This window comes from Chionomys nivalis, chromosome 2 (assembly GCF_950005125.1).
Source record: "Chionomys nivalis chromosome 2, mChiNiv1.1, whole genome shotgun sequence".
In the NCBI taxonomy this organism is placed as follows: domain Eukaryota; kingdom Metazoa; phylum Chordata; class Mammalia; order Rodentia; family Cricetidae; genus Chionomys; species Chionomys nivalis.
Genome location: NC_080087.1, coordinates 15112440 through 15130724, shown reverse-complemented (window position 1 = coordinate 15130724; position 18285 = coordinate 15112440). Strand labels below are relative to the sequence as shown.

Genomic DNA, 18285 nt, shown 5'->3' with positions numbered 1-18285 from the left:
TCGCCGTCCGGGTTCCTTGCTCGTGCTCACTCTCCTTCTGCTCCTCCTTTGGATCGTGAGACTTCAGTCCAGTGCTCCAATGTTGGTCTCTGTCTCTGTCTTCTTTCATCGCCTGATGAAGGTTAATATTCAGGGGGATGCTTATATGTTTTTCTTTGGGTTCACCTTCTTATTTAGCTTCTCTAGAGTCACGAATTATAGTCTCAATGTCCTTTATTTATGGCTAGAAACCAAATATGAGTGAGTACATCCCATGTTCCTCTTTTTGGGTCTGGCTTACCTCACTCAGGATATTGTTTTCAATTTCCGTCCATTTGTATGCAAAATTCAAGAAGTCATTGTTTTTTACTGCTGAGTAGTACTCTAATATGTATATATTCCATACTTTCTTCATCCATTCTTCCATTGAAGGACATCTAGGTTGTTTCCAGGTTCTGGCAATTACAAACAATGCTGCTATGAACATAGTTGAGCATATACTTTTGTTGTATGTTTGGGCATCTCTTGGGTATATTCCCAATAGTGGTATTGCTGGGTCAAGAGGTAGGTTGAACCCGACTTTCCTGAGAAACCGCCACACTGCTTTCCAAAGTGGTTGCATAAGTTTGCATTCCCACCAGCAATGGATGAGAGTGCCCCTTTCTCCACAACCTCTCCAGCAGAGGCTATCATTGGTGTTTTTGATTTTAGCCATTCTGACCGGTGTAAGATGGTATCTTAATGTTGTCTTGATTTGCATTTCCCTGATTGCTAAGGAAGTTGAGCATGATCTTAAGTGACTTTTGGCCATTTGAACTTCTTCTGTTGAAAAGTCTCTGTTCAGCTCAGTGCCCCATTTTATAATTGGATTGATTAACCTTTTACGGTCTAATTTCTTGAGTTCTTTGTATATTTTGGATATCAGACCTTTGTCAGTTGCGGGGTTGGTGAAGATCTTCTCCCAGTCAGTGGGTTGCCTTTCTGTCTTAGTGACAGTGTCCTTTGCTTTACAGAAGCTTCTCAGTCTCAGGAGGTCCCATTTATTCAATGATGTCCTTAGTGTTTGTGCTGCTGGGGTTGTACGTAGGAAGTGTTCTCCTGTGCCCTATACATTATATTTTTAAATGAGCTGCATAACATAATACCTTAAGCAAGAGTAGAAATATACATATAGTGTAACAAAATTGACCTTATATTTGTATCCAGAATCCATATCAATGTGAAGTAATTTGAGATTAACAGGTTTTTTTGGATTAAAGTAGACTTAATGATCTTTTTTTAAATCATTTCTATATCATATCCCCCCCTTTTAAGAAAGAGATTAACTATGATCATTAACCATTTATAACCAACCCCCATTTAAATAAAGATAAGCAATATTTTGGGAATTAGGGCATAGTATTGTTTTTTTTTATATATATATACTTCTTTGGACTGATTAGGGGCACTGGTAATCTTATGGGGATCCTGAGAAAATTTAGAATTATGGTTAAATCTTGTCTGTAGTAGTCTGTGAGGCTGCATCGTCTCAGCCAGTTGCCTTGAAGCTGCTCTGGATGTTAGATCACCTGGGCCATTGCTCCCATCAGAGATTTCTCAGGGGGGGTCTTACTTGATCAAACCATATTAGCCTGGAAGGAATCCACAGCTTCTCCTCTTTGTGGAAACAAAAGCAGAACCTCTTTTCCAAAGCAGCATATCTTTAGACCCAAATTTTGAAGTCAAGATACCTTTATGTTGATTTAGCTTAGTAGCCCCTACAGTCAAATGTCTCTCTGCAGTTAGCTCATTAACAGTCAAAAAAATTAAAAAAAAAAAAAATAGTATACATAATCCAGACTCTGTGTATTTTCCATTTTTACATGGCTTTTAAAAAATACTACTTTTATTGTCTCTTTAACATCTTTGCTTTCTTTTTTTAAACTATTTTTTTCTATAACTGCCTTTACCCGTTTTCTTTCTTTCTTAAGCCTAAGTACATTTTTTTTTGTCTGAATCTGTCTTTATTGCATATCTTTAATCATTTTCTGACCAGGAGAGTTTTTAAAATGCTAAGTGGGCATGACTAGGACCAAGGCTTTGACTGTTGGCTTTATCTTGTTTGGCTTTCCAACGTGGTGGAGGTAGTTCACATGCCCCAACTCTGGGAAGCTGTATTGTGCTCTTAGGCCCACAGCTGTGCTCTCCTGCAGGCAGCGTCTGGCATCTTCTTTACCACAGCCTGTGTAAGAGACTGTGGGAACCTGTAGTGTGGAGCTGCGGGCCTCTTCCCACAGCCCGGCTCCCGCATGGTTAGCTTTATACCCAAAATAACAACACACGCATTGTAATTCTTTTAAACACTGCTTGGCCCATTTCTATTCATGTGTGTAGCACCCCAAGGTATGCTTACCAGGAAGATTCTAGCCTACGTCCATCCTGGGTCGGAGCTTTATCACGTCTGCCGGGGAGAGGGGAGCATGGCCTCTGCTCCAGAGAGCAGAGCTGTCGAGTCTGAGCTCACTTCCTCTTCCTCCCAGCATTCTGTTCTGTCTACTCCACCCACCTATGTTTTAACCTATGAGGGCCAAGCAGTTTCTTTATTTTTAACCAATGACCTTCCTCCATCAGGAACCCACCATACAGCTCAGCCTATGGCGGTTGGTGGCCAGCTCCATCTCTTGGACAGTTGTTCAGAGATGTGTCTCTGTGCCGTGTCTGGCATGAGAGACTAGGAAGCCTAGTGTGGCTCCATTTCTTTTGGTTACCTTTGTTCTCCCATTTAAATATGTACATTTTATGTAGCATATAGTCTTAGGGAAGATGGATTTTGATTGTGTATATACTGTTTACCCTAGTATGTACACAAGGACATGGGCATTCAAGTACAGGTAATTGGAAAGGAGCTCACTTCCAGAGGCTTCTTGTCCAGATGTACTTTTTACTAACATTTCTTTGCCATAGGGCATTTTAGGTAAGTTCTAAATGCCACACTACTTGAGCTTATATTTTAGATATAACTTGCTTTTCTTGAGTATGATGAGATGCTTTTGCCCAGAATTTCACTTTTTGTTATGAAGTACATATGCACATATACAGAAAAGACATTTTTTTTTGTATACGGCTGTGTTTTTGTAAGGGTAAGCCTTGTTTAATTGTTGCTCATATCTTGCAATCAAACTAAAGCCAGCTAGCTACCTCTTCTTAATCACTTGCCTTTTGTCTTCCCATATGACCACAGTCAGACTTTGTTTTCTCCTTTTTTGATGTTACAAGAAATGTAACTTTTGTTTTTAATTATTTACAGAATATTAGTTTCTGTAACCAAACACACAATAAATACTCTATATTTAATATAGTGTGTTATTTCTATATAGGTGAGGAAAATTTTAAGTTTAATGTTTTTAAAATAAACTATTAATTTGTGTACCATTTTAACTCAGCAGGTAAATTTCCAAAGTTAACAGCAAAGCTGATGTCCAAATTCAGAATTTATAGCACAGATGTTAGAGGTGTGTGTATGCAGTTCTGTCTGTGTGTATACCCAGTAAAGACAGGATTGCTCATTCATAGCAGGAGCAGGCTTTCCAGGTTTGCAGTCATCTTAACGATTATGGAAACATTTCATATACTCTACTAATAAAAAAGAGAAAAACAAAATAAGGTAAAAAAAAAATTCCCAGGAAAACAGTTCTGTTGTTATTCTGATACCTTGCACCGTTTTTTAAAACCAGTGTTCTTATCTGGAAGGAAGGGTTTTGGAGCCATATCAGTAGGAACAGCCTTGATTATTGGTCATGTGTGTGGATAGGGTGTAGCAAATGCCATCACAAATCTGACAGACAGCATCCTAGGGAGGTAGCAGTTTCAGCTTGCAGTCCTCTATGCTGGGAGGCGGGAGGCAGGAGACTGAAACAGTTGGTTTCAAAGAGAGAGGAATGCTGGCACTCTGTTCTCCTTTTTATTCAGTCTGGAACCACGTAGGACCATGTTGCTCCCATTTAGGGGTGTTCTTCCCACCTCAATCTAGAAACTCCCTCAGAGGTGTGATCAGAGAAGTCTGTTTTCATGGTGGGTCTCAGTCTCCTTAAGTTGACAATCAAGGTTAATCACATCACCCATATTTTTATTTACAGGAGTGTGTGACACAGTGCTTGCTGTACCACATACACAAATTCCTAAAACCTATTTTTTTTGAGTTTTCATTAACATGTATTAGTTACACATGAAATGGATGGTATTTTCACACATAATGTACTCTGATCCCTAGGTTACCTTCTGTTGCTCCTCCCCCACTCTTCCTGATACCCTTCTCTTCCTAACACGTCCTTCTACTTTCTTTACAACTATTGGAGGTGCGCACTCATCTATAATGCATGTGTGAATGCCAAAGGACAGTTTAGGGGACTCCATTGTCTCCTACCATGTTGGCCCCAGCGATCAAGCTCAGGTCGTCAGGGTTATGCCTCCTTCTCTTTTGGTGACTTGCTGGGTTTCATTATAGTTACATGTGGGAGAATGGGTGAGGGTTATTTAAGGGGATATGGACTAATGGGCTCAACTGAAGAAGTGTATCTCCTCCCCTAGCAATCACTAGGATTGTTTCTGTGGGGTGTTGGGCATGGTGGTGTCTCACGGGGTCTCACTGTAGTTCTGGCTGGCTTGGAGCTCATGAAGAACTTCCAGCCTCTTTCTGCCTCCTGAGTGCTGGGATTAAAGGCATGTGCTTACCATCCCTGCCCCCTAGAATTCTTGGAGGTTTTTAATGTCAGGTATCTTCTCCCATTATCTTTCAGTGACACTTCACATCAGTAAGATTGGTCACCTTTCCTCTCTTGCCCTCCCCCTCCCTATTTCTTCTGGGATTGTGTGTATGTGCACACACATGTGTTCATGTATATGGAGACCAGAGGCCAACTTGAAGTACCATTTCTCTTGAGCCGGCCACCTTGTTTTGTCAGTGGGTCTGTCACTGGGGCCTGGGACTTGCTGGTTAGGCCAGCTCCTGCCTAGTGAGTCCAAGGAGTCTGCTTGTCTCCATCTCTCTCCTGCTAGGATTATAGATGCTGGGGGTTGAACTCAGGTATTCATTCTGGTGTGGAAGCACTTTTCCAACTGAGCTATATCTCCCTAGTGCAGCATCTCTTGCATCTTACTGCTGTGACCCAGGTCCTCTGAATGAAGAGGAGGAGGGTTAGTAACTTCCCATAGTCTTCGCTGGGGTGGCGGAGCACATGTGCATGCTGCCACACCCAGCTGTTTTTTGTAGGTGCTAGGGATTTGAATTCAAAGCTTCATGGATAAATCCCAAACGCTCTACCTACTAAGCTTAGTGTAGATTTTATATTTGTCATGCAGTCCAAAAATTACACATTTTGCTATTAGAAGCACTACATAGACCAACTTTTCAGATAAAAAAGATTATCCACGTGGTGTCACCTTGACAGTATCTTGGGATAGCCATTGGCACTGTCATTCAGTTATTTGCAGATTCAGTCACTTGTGTTTTTCCCAGGCTAGTTTTGTTTTTCTTTATGGTTACTTTTCATACATGAAAGTAGAAGTGCAAGTTTGAATGAGATTATTGAGTGGGTGTGTTTATGTGTTGCAAACAATGGTGCTGAACTTGCCCGAAAGGTTCTTTGTCAGACAACTCCGACTGACGACGGCTACAGGTGCCAGTGTTAGACTTTGGCTTGCATGTATGGACGTGCAAGTTTTCTTGGGGCTGGAGAGATGGCTCAGTGGTTGAGAGAAGTTGCTCTTGCAGAGAACCTGGATTCTATTTCCAGCACCTTGATGGCAGCTCACAGCCATTTATAACTTCCAGGAGATCTGATGTTGTCTTTTTACTTTTGCAGGTACCTGGTACGTATGTGCAGGCAAATAGTGTAAATAGAAAGAGAAAGCCAAGTTTTCTTAGGGGTCTTGCTTTAGAGTAGAAAGCTTGATTCTAAGTACATAAGCTTGGAAACCCTATACTAAGAAGTAGAGAATCTTGTAGTTCACAAAAGAAATTAGACAAGTAAGGTGAAAGCTAGTGACCCAGTGGGATAGTATGAAAATATTTGCATGTTTCAGTGTTGGCAATTTTCCCCAGAATTTTTATGGTGGTAGTGTCATGTCTCCTTTATAGATGATAGTTTTAAACTTTGGCCTGGATGTATTTGTCATGCTACATCTGTCATTTGTTCGTTTACTGATACAGAAGTGTTATGTTGAGGTGGAGTCCAGTGCATGCTTGCAGAGCATTTTCTAACCTTTTCCTGATTTTGTTTTCATTGTTCTAGCTTTTCAAGATTATTAAATTTTTTTTTGGTTTTTTTATAATAATGTCTTGTTTATCAGGTTGCCTTTAGCCAGTTAATGCAATGCTAGTTTGGAATTTGAGTGACAGTTGACCTGAATGCATTGAGTAGCCAAACTAGATTCTGTTCTTTAAGATGCCATTCCAGAGACGGATGCTAAGAACTAGGCATAGTCTGGTTATTCATGATGGCATGAACAGTGTTTTTATTTGAATAGGGTTTATAATGTTTTTCTATCAAGAATTTTACCTTTTTGTTTCCTTCCCTATCCCACTCTTTTCTTATCAGTGTAAACCAGAATACAAGGTACCTGGACTATACGTTATTGACTCCATTGTGCGACAATCCCGGCATCAGTTTGGCCAAGAAAAGGATGTGTTTGCACCCAGATTTAGTAATAACATCATTAGCACTTTCCAGAATTTATATCGTTGCCCTGGGGATGACAAGGTACGGTATTACTTTGTTAAAGGATACGTTACTCTCTTTTTCTTATAGTTTTTATATTATTATGTGATCTTGTGTTGTCATTCACTCTTATTCTGAGTTTTAATATATAATTACTGTTACAGCCACACTCCTTTTTACTCTTAGAACATTTATAAAGTAGAAAGATGTAGTTGCTTTTGCTACTTTTTTAAAAAATTTTTTTAATGGTTTATTTAGCTTTATTTTATGTGCATTTGTGTTAAGGTGTCACATCCCCTGGAACTAGATTTTCAGACAGTTGTGAGCTGCCATGTGGGCGCTGGGATTTGAACCCGGGTCCTCAGGAAGAGCAGTTAGTGCTGTTAACCGCTGAGCCATCTCTCCAGCCCTGCTACTTTTTAATTTAGTGACGCAACTTCTGTAAAAGAAATTGCCTGCAGAAGTATTTTGAAATTACATTAGACATTTAGTCATGCATATAATCAGTTGAGGATTGTGGGTATTTGAGTTGGTGTTTACTATTTCAGTTTTGTGGAACATGGACCTGCAAAGCAGTTCATAGAAGAGTACATATTAAATTTTTTTATTGTAGTTTTGTGAACGCTGAAGAGAAACACTCAAATCTTAGTATGTGTGTCTATAATTAGCAGGTAAAGAATTCAGAGCCAAAAATAAAGGGAGATGTTTCCTTCATATCACTTCTAAAATTGCTAGAAAGTTATTTAAGTTGAATTCTGATTTGGAAGTGATATGTTTTTTCTGATTTTAAACAGGAAAAGGTCATGAGTAGGTGAGCAGGACTGGAAATGGCTCAGCTATTAAGAGTATTTACTTCTCTATCAGACCAATATAAAGATTCAGCACCCTCTTCTGATGTCTGTCTCTGTCCCTCCCTCCCTTTCAGACAAATACATTAAAAAGAGGAGAATGGGTGAGGATTGTTAAAAATAAGGATCTTAAATCTAAAGTTTACAAGATTGGGTAGTTTTATTTTTTAATTGCCATTGTATCTTGAATTTTAAAAATCGTTATTGTGGGGATGAATTTACTATAGCATATTCTTTGTAAATATTCTGGATATAATTCCTAGAAGTTCATGTATTTTGTTTCAATTATTTTGGTTGGTATTATGGTAAGCCTAGCTGGTATTCCTAAAGAATGTTTCAGATTTTCAATCTCCCATCTTAATGAGTTCTTAAAGAATAGAATCCCATGTAAAATAATTAATTTGAAATAGTAAGTTATAACAACGTACTTAGAAATCATACCAATTTGAACTTGAATTTCTGACAGTTACAGTGCTCGAATCAGTCTTGATTTTGTAGATCTAATGACTAATGTGTCTTCAGGATAGTCTTTATGAATAAGGTATTTTAAAAACCATTCGAGGAAATAGTACATGCACCTGTAATCTCAGTAATAATGGAGATTAATAGACACGCACATAGATGTTGTTGGGATTGTTTTTTTGAAGAACATGGACATCAGACATTGAGAAATGTTCACATAAGCCTGCAGTAGGAGCTGCAGGCTGTGTTCCTGCCGCCCCAGCTGCTGGTCGCCTGGCTAGCTTATGCCCCGAAATAACAACACGCAAACTTTATTCTTTTAAACACTGCTTGGCCCATTATATCTAGCCTTTACTCGGCTAATTCTCATATCCCGATCAACCCATCTCTAATAATCTGTGTAGCACCAGTCTTACCAGGAAAGATTCAACATGTCTGACCTGGCAGCTTGCTTCATCGGATCTGGCTCTGAGAGGAGCTGCCCTGCATCTGAGCTCACTTCCTCTTCCTCCCAGCATTCTGTTCTGTTTACTCCACCCACCTATGTTCTAACCTATGAGGGCCAAGCAGTTTTCTTTATTAGCCAATGACCTTCCTCCATCATTTCCCCTTTTTCTGTTTAAACAAAAAGGAAAGGCTTTCACTTTAACATAGCAAAATTACATATAACAAAACAGTTATCAAGCAAGAATTACAGTTACAATATTTATATCTACTTTATCTTTTATCATAACAAAGGAAAACTATAACTCTAACTAACTATTCTTCAACTCCATCAAAGACTCCAGAAAGATACAATATTACCTAAGCAAACAAGAAATAAGCAACTTCCAAACTCTAGAAGTGACAGAGACATCTCGCTGCCTGGACAGTCACCCAAAGTTTCTCTGTACCGTTGGGGCATCCATCTTCGGCCTACAGGCCCATGGTATCCAGCAGACATTTCCATGAAGCAGGAAAATTCAAAGGCAGTTCAGTCACTATCTGCTGTGTCCTGCAGAATGTCTCGCAGACTCTTTCATGAATCAGGAACCCCGAAAGATCATCTCACCTTTAGGCAAGTTCAGTAGTCCTCTCTCTGTGGGTTCTCTGTGTCCGGTTTATACAATAGTCCAGGCAAGAGCAGATTCTTGCACAAATGGCTATCAAACTCCATAAGGTACCTCTTTGATGTCCATCTTCTTCTTGAAGTAGATTGGTGCTGCCAGGAGCAGACGTGTCTCATTGTCATGAAAAGCCCTAAGTTATTAAAACATTTAAAATGCCATATTCTATAATCTTTGAAAGATATGAAGAATGCATATCTAAAATATATCTAGGTACATCTAGAAAATCTAACATGACTACAAACTTGACTATTATAGATAACTATTCATTAACAACTTATATACATAACATTTTTACATGAGCTACACAATCACAATACCTTAATCAAGATCAGAAATACATACACATATAACAAAATTTACCTTAAATTTAAATCACTAAAGCAAAATCCATATCAATTCAAATTATTCATACCTATATCACATCCCCCTTTAAATGTAAAAGAACATTTATAAACAGTATTTGGGAATATGGGCGCAGTTTTTTCTCTCCAAACTGCTTCCTGCTGGATGGGGGCGCTGTTATTCAGGTCTTTCATGGGATAACCTGTCTGCTAGGTTCCTCTCCGTTAGCAGTTGAGCAAAGTAATTTTTTGAGGGTGTTCACAGCAACCTTTCGGGAGGACGTGGTCTATCATACCATATTGTGATAGAAGTAATCCACAGAGTCTCATTCTCTGTGAAAACAAAAGAAGAAACTCTTTTCCAAACTGTCATGTCCTTAGATCCAAATTTTAAAGTTAAGGTATTTTGAAAATATCTATCTTGGATTAGTTCAGCAGCATTTATAAACAAATATCTTTTAGCAGCTCTTGCTCCTTCCTCAGCATTCAAACAATTCAAAGAGAGCATAATAGCATACAGTATCAAAATTCTCTGTGTATTTTCCATCTTTGTGCGCTTTATTTTAACCTCTATTTTGTTTATTTTTACTTTTATTTTTTGCTTTTTGAGACAGGTTCTCTGTATCTTTGACCTGGAATAACTCTGTAGACCAGGCTGTCCTTGAACTCTCAGAGATCCGTCTGTCTCTGACTCCCAGGCACTGGGATTAAAGGTGTGTGCTACCACACCTTGAAGTCTCAGAGGTCAGTCTCCCTCTGACTCCCAAGTGTTGGGATTAAAGGTGTGTACCACCACACCCAACTACTTTCTTTCTTCCTTTTCTTTTTAAGAACTTTAACTTTTAGCCTGCATATATTTTTAACACACTGTAAATCATTTAGAAGTTTTGTTTTTGATGGTCTCTTTACTGTATCTCTGTTTTTTTGACCACATGAGTCTTTAATTTACCAAGCAATCTCAGTAGGACTAAAGCCGTGGCTTTGCCGGTTAGATCCAGCCCATTTCTTAGCTTTCCAGCCTCATGGCGGAGGTACTGGCTGTAGCCATCTTTATTGCCACAACTCTATGGCGTTTTAAGGTCCTTGCCAGCAAACAAGTTGAGTGTCCTTTAACACTCAAAAGCTCCTTAGTCAGGACCGCCTGCTTGAAAGAGTCAGAGTTTGCCCTGGCCGGATAGCCCAGAAAACCGGCATTTTTAAATGGCGCAGCTTTTTTCCAGCTACAGCTGAAAACAAACAAGCATTCAGTCAGCTTTTATCAATACCATTTAAGTGTTTCGTGGTGGCAGGACCTCTTAAGAGAGCTGCAGGGTTTTGCAGCTAAAGCTGAGTCAGGAAGCCTCTCTTAGATGAGAGCGCTTGCTTGCCTCTAGCAAGCAGAGCAGACCCCAGAAATTGCTGCTACCAAGAAGCCATGCTGTACTCTATTCTTTCCCAAGCTTTCTCAGGCTTTCTGTGGATATAGTTGTCCACATGTTGGGGGCTATTTTGTAGTAGGAGCTGCGGGTTGTGTTCCTGCCGCCCCAGCCCCTGGTCCCCTGGCTAGCTTATGCCCCGAAATAACAACACACAAACTGTATTCTTTTAAAAACTGCTTGGCCCATTATATCTAGCCTTTACTCGGCTGATTCTCATATCCCGATCAACCCATCTCTAATAATCTGTGTAGCACCAGTCTTACCAGGAAAGATTCAGCATGTCTGACCTGGCAGCTTGCTTCATCAGATCTGGCTCTGAGAGGAGCTGCCCTGCATCTGAGCTCACTTCCTCTTCCTCCCAGCATTCTGTTCTGTTTACTCCACCCACCTATGTTCTAACCTATGAGGGCCAAGCAGTTTTCTTTATTAGCCAATGACCTTCCTCCATCATAAGCCGAAAGAATGTGAAGTACTTTCTGAGCACCCTTTCCATGCAGAGGCAGGAGTTGAATCAGAAGGCTACAAGCCATTTGTTATATTCTCATTCTCTCTCTCTCCCCCTCCCCCTCCCCCTCCCCCTCCCCCTCCCCCTCCCCCTCCCCTCCCCTCCCTCCCTCCCTCCCTTCCTCTCTCTAAAATTCTATTTAACTGTTCTTTTCTTTTTCAATGCTTAACAGTAGCCTCTGATTTAATCTTTTTCCCTTTCTTCTCTCCCCCAGACATTCTCTGGCTGTCCTGGAACTCTCCTTCCAAACCAGGCTGGCCTCGAACTCATGGAGATCTGCCTGCTGCTGCCTCCCACATGCTGAGATTATGCGCTAACATGCCCACCTAAAGTTTTTTTTCTTTCCTTAGTGTAACAAATAGCCCTGGAATAGTAACCTCTGGTTCTTGGTCATAGAGCCTTAATATTGAGTAGTTGTGAGTGAGCTCATTCTGTGCTGACATTAAGGGAGTAGCTTTTACTAGTCTTAGTATGGGTTCAGGCGACTGTTATTCAAGAAGCGGGTGTAACTGATGTTTGTTTATTTATTTATTTTTTTTAATAGTAGAAAATCTTTAAGGTAAAAAAAAAATTACAGTAAAACACTTGGAACATCCTTCTTTGTTGGACATGTTCTCTGCTTGCAGACCTGAAACTTCCAGGATCTGTAACCAGTCCTTCAACCAAGAAGACTCTTAAGTAGGAATCTCTGTGGTCCCCAGAGTATGACAGAGATCTGTGTAGCCCAGTCTTTTGAAGTTTGTAATTCACTGAGCAGTACAACAGTTGAGTCAGTAAACTATGAGAACTAACATAGGATTTTATATGAATTCTGTTGGAGAAAGGTGAGAATTCCAAGTTAGTTGAAGTAGAACCATGACTGATAACATCCGATAACTTTGCCCTCTAAGGGCTTGTGGTTAAGATCTGCACATGCTCGTAGCTGAATTCGTGGTTACAGTCACAGTTCCAGAAAAGAACGAGAAAAATCTGTTAAAGTCTCATTTTGTAAATGATGAAACTGAGGGTGTAAATGTTTGTAAAATTTATTGACACTGTTGGCCTAGGACTAGTGTGAATGAGAAGTGTCAAGCACATAGATCATGACTTTTATAGACTCTGCTTAAATATGACATGATTGTGTGGACCTCACCCACAGTGGGACTTACCCTAAATACTCGGGAAACCCAGAAAGTGTGAGGTGGAAACAGTGCATGGCACACCTGTGAGAGTGGGTCGGACAGTCTCTGAGCGAGTGAATTGAATGCACAGCTGCAGTCCACGGGCCTCCCAGAAAGAGACAAATGATGGGGAAGGTGCATATTTTATTTATTTTTGTAGAATAGTAAAGGACTCAGATTATTCTAAGTCACCAAATAATGTAGAGCATTATTGATATAGAACATAATTCTTACCCTAAGGGCCAAATTGAATAATAACGCTAGTGTGGTGTTGACTTTATTCTTCTAGGGAGAGAGTAGGTAGGGACAGTGGCAAAAGGACAGAGGAGGGCTGTGCTTCATGCTTTGCATAGGAATGTTATTGCTGTTGTTTGGAAGTACATTTATGGCAAGCTTCTTAGGCAGGAATGGAGTGTGGTGAATTGTCCCTTTTCTTTTGGTCAAGGAGACATGCTGAACACGGGTGCTGAGCTACATTTATAAGTGGAGAAATGTCCTCTTTAAAATTATTTAAATAGCTTATTAAATGAAATTTATAGAGTCACATTAGATGAGGACTTTGTCCTGAATTTACTTGCTAGTTCAGAAGGTAAGCATTGTATGAGTCAGGGTTGAATTCACCTTTATGTATTTGTACATAGGATGTTGAGAGAGTCTGCCTCTTTCTCTCCCTCAGAGTTCTTTGGACAGGGTAGATGACGAGTAAAATGCTTGTTGTTCAGGCCTAGTGACTTCTTTTAATCCTGGACCCATGTAAAGAGAAGTTTTAGGGTAGTTCTGTTGGAACTGTGTTATCAATCTCCTGTGAATTGACATACAGGGAAAACGGAGCCTAGTTGTCACCCTGCTTAAGCTAAGTATAGCTTTATTTATCTTGTGTAGCTATCAGAAGTAGCTCCCCTTATTGCCTACAGTTAGGAATTGCAGAATGGTTAAAAACAGTTTCAGGTTGGAATCTACCATAGATGTATTTTAATCTCTCTTTCCATTGTATGCCTTAATAATCTATTGAAATGAGTGTGCTAAGATTTGAAAGCAGAAAAAGTTGAATATAACAGAGTAGTTGGAACAATTTTTGAGAAGGAATTTACCATAGAAATATTTTAATTTCTTTTATATCAGGAGCTCAATTAATCTGTGTGAACTGAGTTGTGCAAATGAAAGCAAAAAATTCACTGTCATTTTTCTTCATTCTTGTAGAGTAAAATAGTGAGAGTATTAAACTTATGGCAGAAGAATAATGTTTTTAAGAGTGAGATTATCCAGCCTCTTCTGGATATGGCAGCAGGAATACCTCCTCCAGTTGTCACCCCTGTTTTGGCCAGCACCACTGCAGCCATGAGCAATACTCCAGGTATGTATCTGTAGTGCATATTTGGTTTCTGAGACTCAGATCGTACTCATTGCCCTGCCATTCATGTGTAAAATGACAAGGTAGCAGTTTAGAGCGATTTGTTCATCATTAGATAATTGAAAGAAAGTGACTTGAAGGCTTAGTGTGGTGGCAAATGCTTTTAGTCAGACAGGTAGAGACAGAGGCAGGTATATCTCTTTGAGATCATGAAATGAAATTAGTTTTGCTGTTAATCTAAAATTAGGAAAGTTTGAAAATTGATTTTCTTGTTCTTCAGTCACCAAAACCATACATTTTGGAAAGTGTTGTTATTTTTGTTTTGTTTTGCACTCCCAAGGATTGAATGCAGGGCCTTGCATAGGCCCAGCACTTCCACTGAGCCACATCTGCAGTTCTCAGGGAAGGTTCTCCTGATTTAGGTTGTGTATAACTTAACTTGATGTTTACAGGAAATATGGTGGATGTAATTTTTAAGAAGACCCAAAGTATTGCTTAATAAAGCCCAATTATCTCAAAAAATTCATCTTTTTGGAGCATTTAAATGTTATTTTCAGTTTTACTCTGAACCCAACATTTGCTAACTTTTTGGTATATAGTTTTTGTTGTACACATGTCTATGAACAGCTTTGTATGTATAAATGACTTTTCAGCTAAACATGGTTTTATGTTATACAAACTCACAGCTTTCATCAGCAGAGATTGTAGGTTTGAAGATTGTAGGCTTGTTGTTTCCTCCTGTTAAAGAATTTTCTCAGGGGTACCTGGTGATGCACCCCTTTAATCCTAGCACTCAGATACAGAGGCAGGTGGATCTCTGTGTTCAAGGCCAGCCTGGTCTACAGATGGAGTTCCAGGTTAGCCAAGGCTACAAACAGAAACCCTGTCTTTGAAAACCAAAAATAAATAAATAAATAAAAATTACAAGAATTTTGTGTTGTAAATCTTTGATGGCTTCTGTACAGTAGTAGCTTGATTTGTTTAAGACAAGTTTGATCAGATCCCATGGGGGTAGAGTGGAGGTTTCTTTCCTGTTTGTCAAACTGCCCAATCACATAAAGGCTTTATGTGGTTTTTCAAGATGGAGGCAATGAAATGAAAATAAACTATTTGATTATATTTCATATTAACTAAATAAATCTTTCCACCTTTTCAAGTATTTACTTAATTTTTAGATGTGTGTGTTATGTCTTTTCCAAAAGGAACCCCTGTGACACCTGTTACTCCAGCCAATGTGGTTCAAGGCTTACCTGATCCATGGGTATCTCAGATAACAAACACAGACACATTGGCAGCCGTTGCTCAGATCTTACAAAGTCCTCAAGGTCAGCAGGTGAGCAGTCCTGTTATCAAGAAGGTTCAGAATGCATCATCTTCCTAATGTGTGGCTTCATAACATACCACTTTATTTTGTCGTCCTTTCCTTTTAACAGTGGGAACTCTGCACTTGTAACTGCAGAGTTACCCTTGTAGTTTTTATTCAGTAATCCATCATGAACATCATCTTGTCATTAATGTTTGCTATGTAGTAAATTCTTTCTGTATTAGAATACTGAGGTAGCACATACCTTGTGCCAACCATTGATAGGTGCCAATTGCTGTCCCACTGATAAACTCGGGTGCTTCCTGTTCATTGTAGTAGGAGCCAGTAGAATATGAAGTCACTGTAGAAAAAGTTACTGCTGTGTTGATTTTAACAGTGCTCGTGGGGGAAATGGAGGTGTCAGAGGAACGGTACAGTACAGTTGTGTAAAGGAGGGGTTGGCAGCCTTGTTTGCCCTGTTCCTGTGTTGCTTCCTTCATTCTAAGTGCTTTAGAGAGTGTGTGTCTTTTATGTCATTGTTGACCTTAGTGGTAAGGTCATGTTCATGCTTTTTTTTTTGTACTGTATTAATTATATTGTTTCGATAATTGCATGACTCCAGTTTGTTTCCTAATATTGCTGTTTTAAGGTATTCTGAGATTATTTATTCCATCTTGAATAGGATTTATCACTCCTCATACTAGATGCTAATAGCAGCTTTTCCATTTTCATTTTTCTAATCTTTACTGATAGTTATAAATTTTAACAACTATACTGTGGGGTTTTTTTTACTTTTTTTTATTTTTATTTTTTGCTTATGTATATGAGTGCTCAATTTGCATGTATGCCTTCATGGCAGAAGAGGGCATCAGATTTCATTATAGGTGGTTGTGAGTCACTGTATGGTTCTGGGAATTAAACTCAGGACCTCTGGAGAAGCAACCAGTGTTCTTCACCGCTGAGCCATTGCTCTAACCCCTGTTTTTTGCTTTATTAACAATGTAATTATCTGTGTTTATAAGCAGTAATATGATATTCAATGCATATATAAAATTTGTAATGTTTAAATTGGGGTAAATGGCATATTTACCACCTCTGCTATTCATTCTTTTTGTTGTGAAAAGTCAAATCCTCTTTACTGGATGTGATAAAATAATCAATGCCAACTATAATGCCTTGCTTTGTTATAGAGCATTAGTTAACAACAGGACTATTAAAGGGTTAACTACAACCTGGATTGTTTTTGCACTAGGGACTTCTTACAAAATCATAGATAGTTTATTATTATAATAAGTGTTTTGTGTGCATGCATATAAGTGTGTGGAGGCCACATCTTGTATGAATTGATTCATTCCTACCATGTGGTTCCTGGGAATTGAGTAAACCCATGTTGTCAGGCTTGAAAGCAAGCACCCTTACCCATGGGAGATACCTCACCAGCTAGCTCTCTTTAAGTGTTTGTTCATTTTATGTGGTTTTAAAGACTTTATTTTATTTATGTGTATATGTGGAGGCCAGAAGAGGGCATTGGATCCTCTGGAGCTGGGGTTACAGATGGTTGTGACCTGCCTGACCTGACATGACTGCTGGAAACCAAACCTCAGTCCTGAAAGTGTGGCAGGTGCTACCACTGAACCTTTTTCAGCCCCATGCTTTGTTTTGTTTCTTAAAGGTATGTGAAGAGCAGGAGTAGATATTGCTGCAATTGTAGTCTGTTCTATTCATCATTCGTGACACATTCTGTTAACTCTCAGACTATCCCTGTTGAATAGGTTTTTCTTCTCTTTTCAGGAAATGTGTTCTTAGATAGTAAATCTGATATAAAAGCTGTTGTTCTGGTCAGGGCTTAGCTCTTGTGGAATTAGTTGAGTGAGGACGAGAAGCTTAGCTAAAGCATCCAGCCTGTGTGGAGTTCTTTGTTCTGTTGTTAGAGTGTGCCTGTTTCGTCTGCAATACTCATGACTCTAGAGAAACAGGCCAGGCTTTTCAAGGATTTACGTGCTACCCACTTCATCTGCTCTTGTGCTGTGGTAAACACTGACTGAAGCAAGTCGGGAGGATAAGGGTTCTTTGATTTTATACTTGCAAGTGACAGTCTGTCATTGAGGGAACCCAAGGCAGCAACCTGGAGTTATAGACACCATAGAAGTTCCCTGCTCATGTTCAGCTACCTTCCTTATATATCCCAGATCCTGTTGCCTAGGGATAACACACCCATAGTTACCTGGGTTGACCTACTTCAATTAGTAGTTAAGAAAATGCTACTAAAGACATGACCATAGACTAATCTGACTGAGGTAGTTCTTCTGTTGAGGTTCCTTCTTCCCAAGTGACATTAAGTTTGTGTCAGATTGACACTTGAAGGGGAATGCACCAGATGGGGGGAAATACAATTGGGCTTCGGTGAGAAAGGTGCTCAGCTGGCAGGGGTGGGATTTGGGGTGGTGGTGCCCAGCTAGATATGGGGAAGCACGAATAAAGTAATCCCACACTAGCTCCAAATAGGCTGTAATAAGAGGTTCTCTACTAAAGGTGAATTCAGATCACAAAGGGGAACAGGAATGGAATCCAACATCTAGGTGTGACAAGCTATGGGTGGGGAGGGAGAGATCCAGTGGGCCCACGTCTTTTTTGATACTCAAAGCCACACCCAACCTTGTTCAGACTCTCAAAGGTCATTGGCTAATAGTGGTTTCCCATCAGACATCTAAAATCTAACTATGACATTCCACCCCTTATTAACTTTGACATAACAAACACAAATCTAAACCATAACTTCTCCTTTGTCGGTTGACCAAATCTTGCATTAAGTTATAGTATAAAGCACACTTCAGCTTTAAAAGTCCCACAGTCTTAGAATTTGACACCTTGAAACCAGTGTTCTTAAAATCCTCAACTCTCTTCATTGTGGGTTTCTATAGTTTCCACAATGCTTTGCTTACTTTTTTATTCCAAGAATGAAGAACTGGTACACAGTCAAACTGAAGCCAATATCCAGCAGTGTTAAAAAAAAGCTCAGTGTCTGAATCATTATCAGGGCTGGCTCCGGAGTGTTAGACAGTTCCATTTCTCTGTCTCTGCCATTTACAGACACGCAGCTTGGCTCATAGACTC

The 18285-nt window shown here is 39.6% G+C and overlaps 1 protein-coding gene across 1 annotated transcript in view; it reads left to right on the top strand.

The window, feature by feature from the left end:
* Scaf8 (SR-related CTD associated factor 8) overlaps positions 1-18285 on the top strand; it is a 150042-nt gene that overhangs the window by 42211 nt on the left and 89546 nt on the right. Inside the window, exons 5-7 of the mRNA XM_057759005.1 lie at positions 6555-6716; positions 13718-13871; positions 15071-15201. Of these exons, the coding sequence (XP_057614988.1) occupies positions 6555-6716; positions 13718-13871; positions 15071-15201 (447 nt within the window). The remainder of the gene's footprint in view (positions 1-6554; positions 6717-13717; positions 13872-15070; positions 15202-18285) is intronic.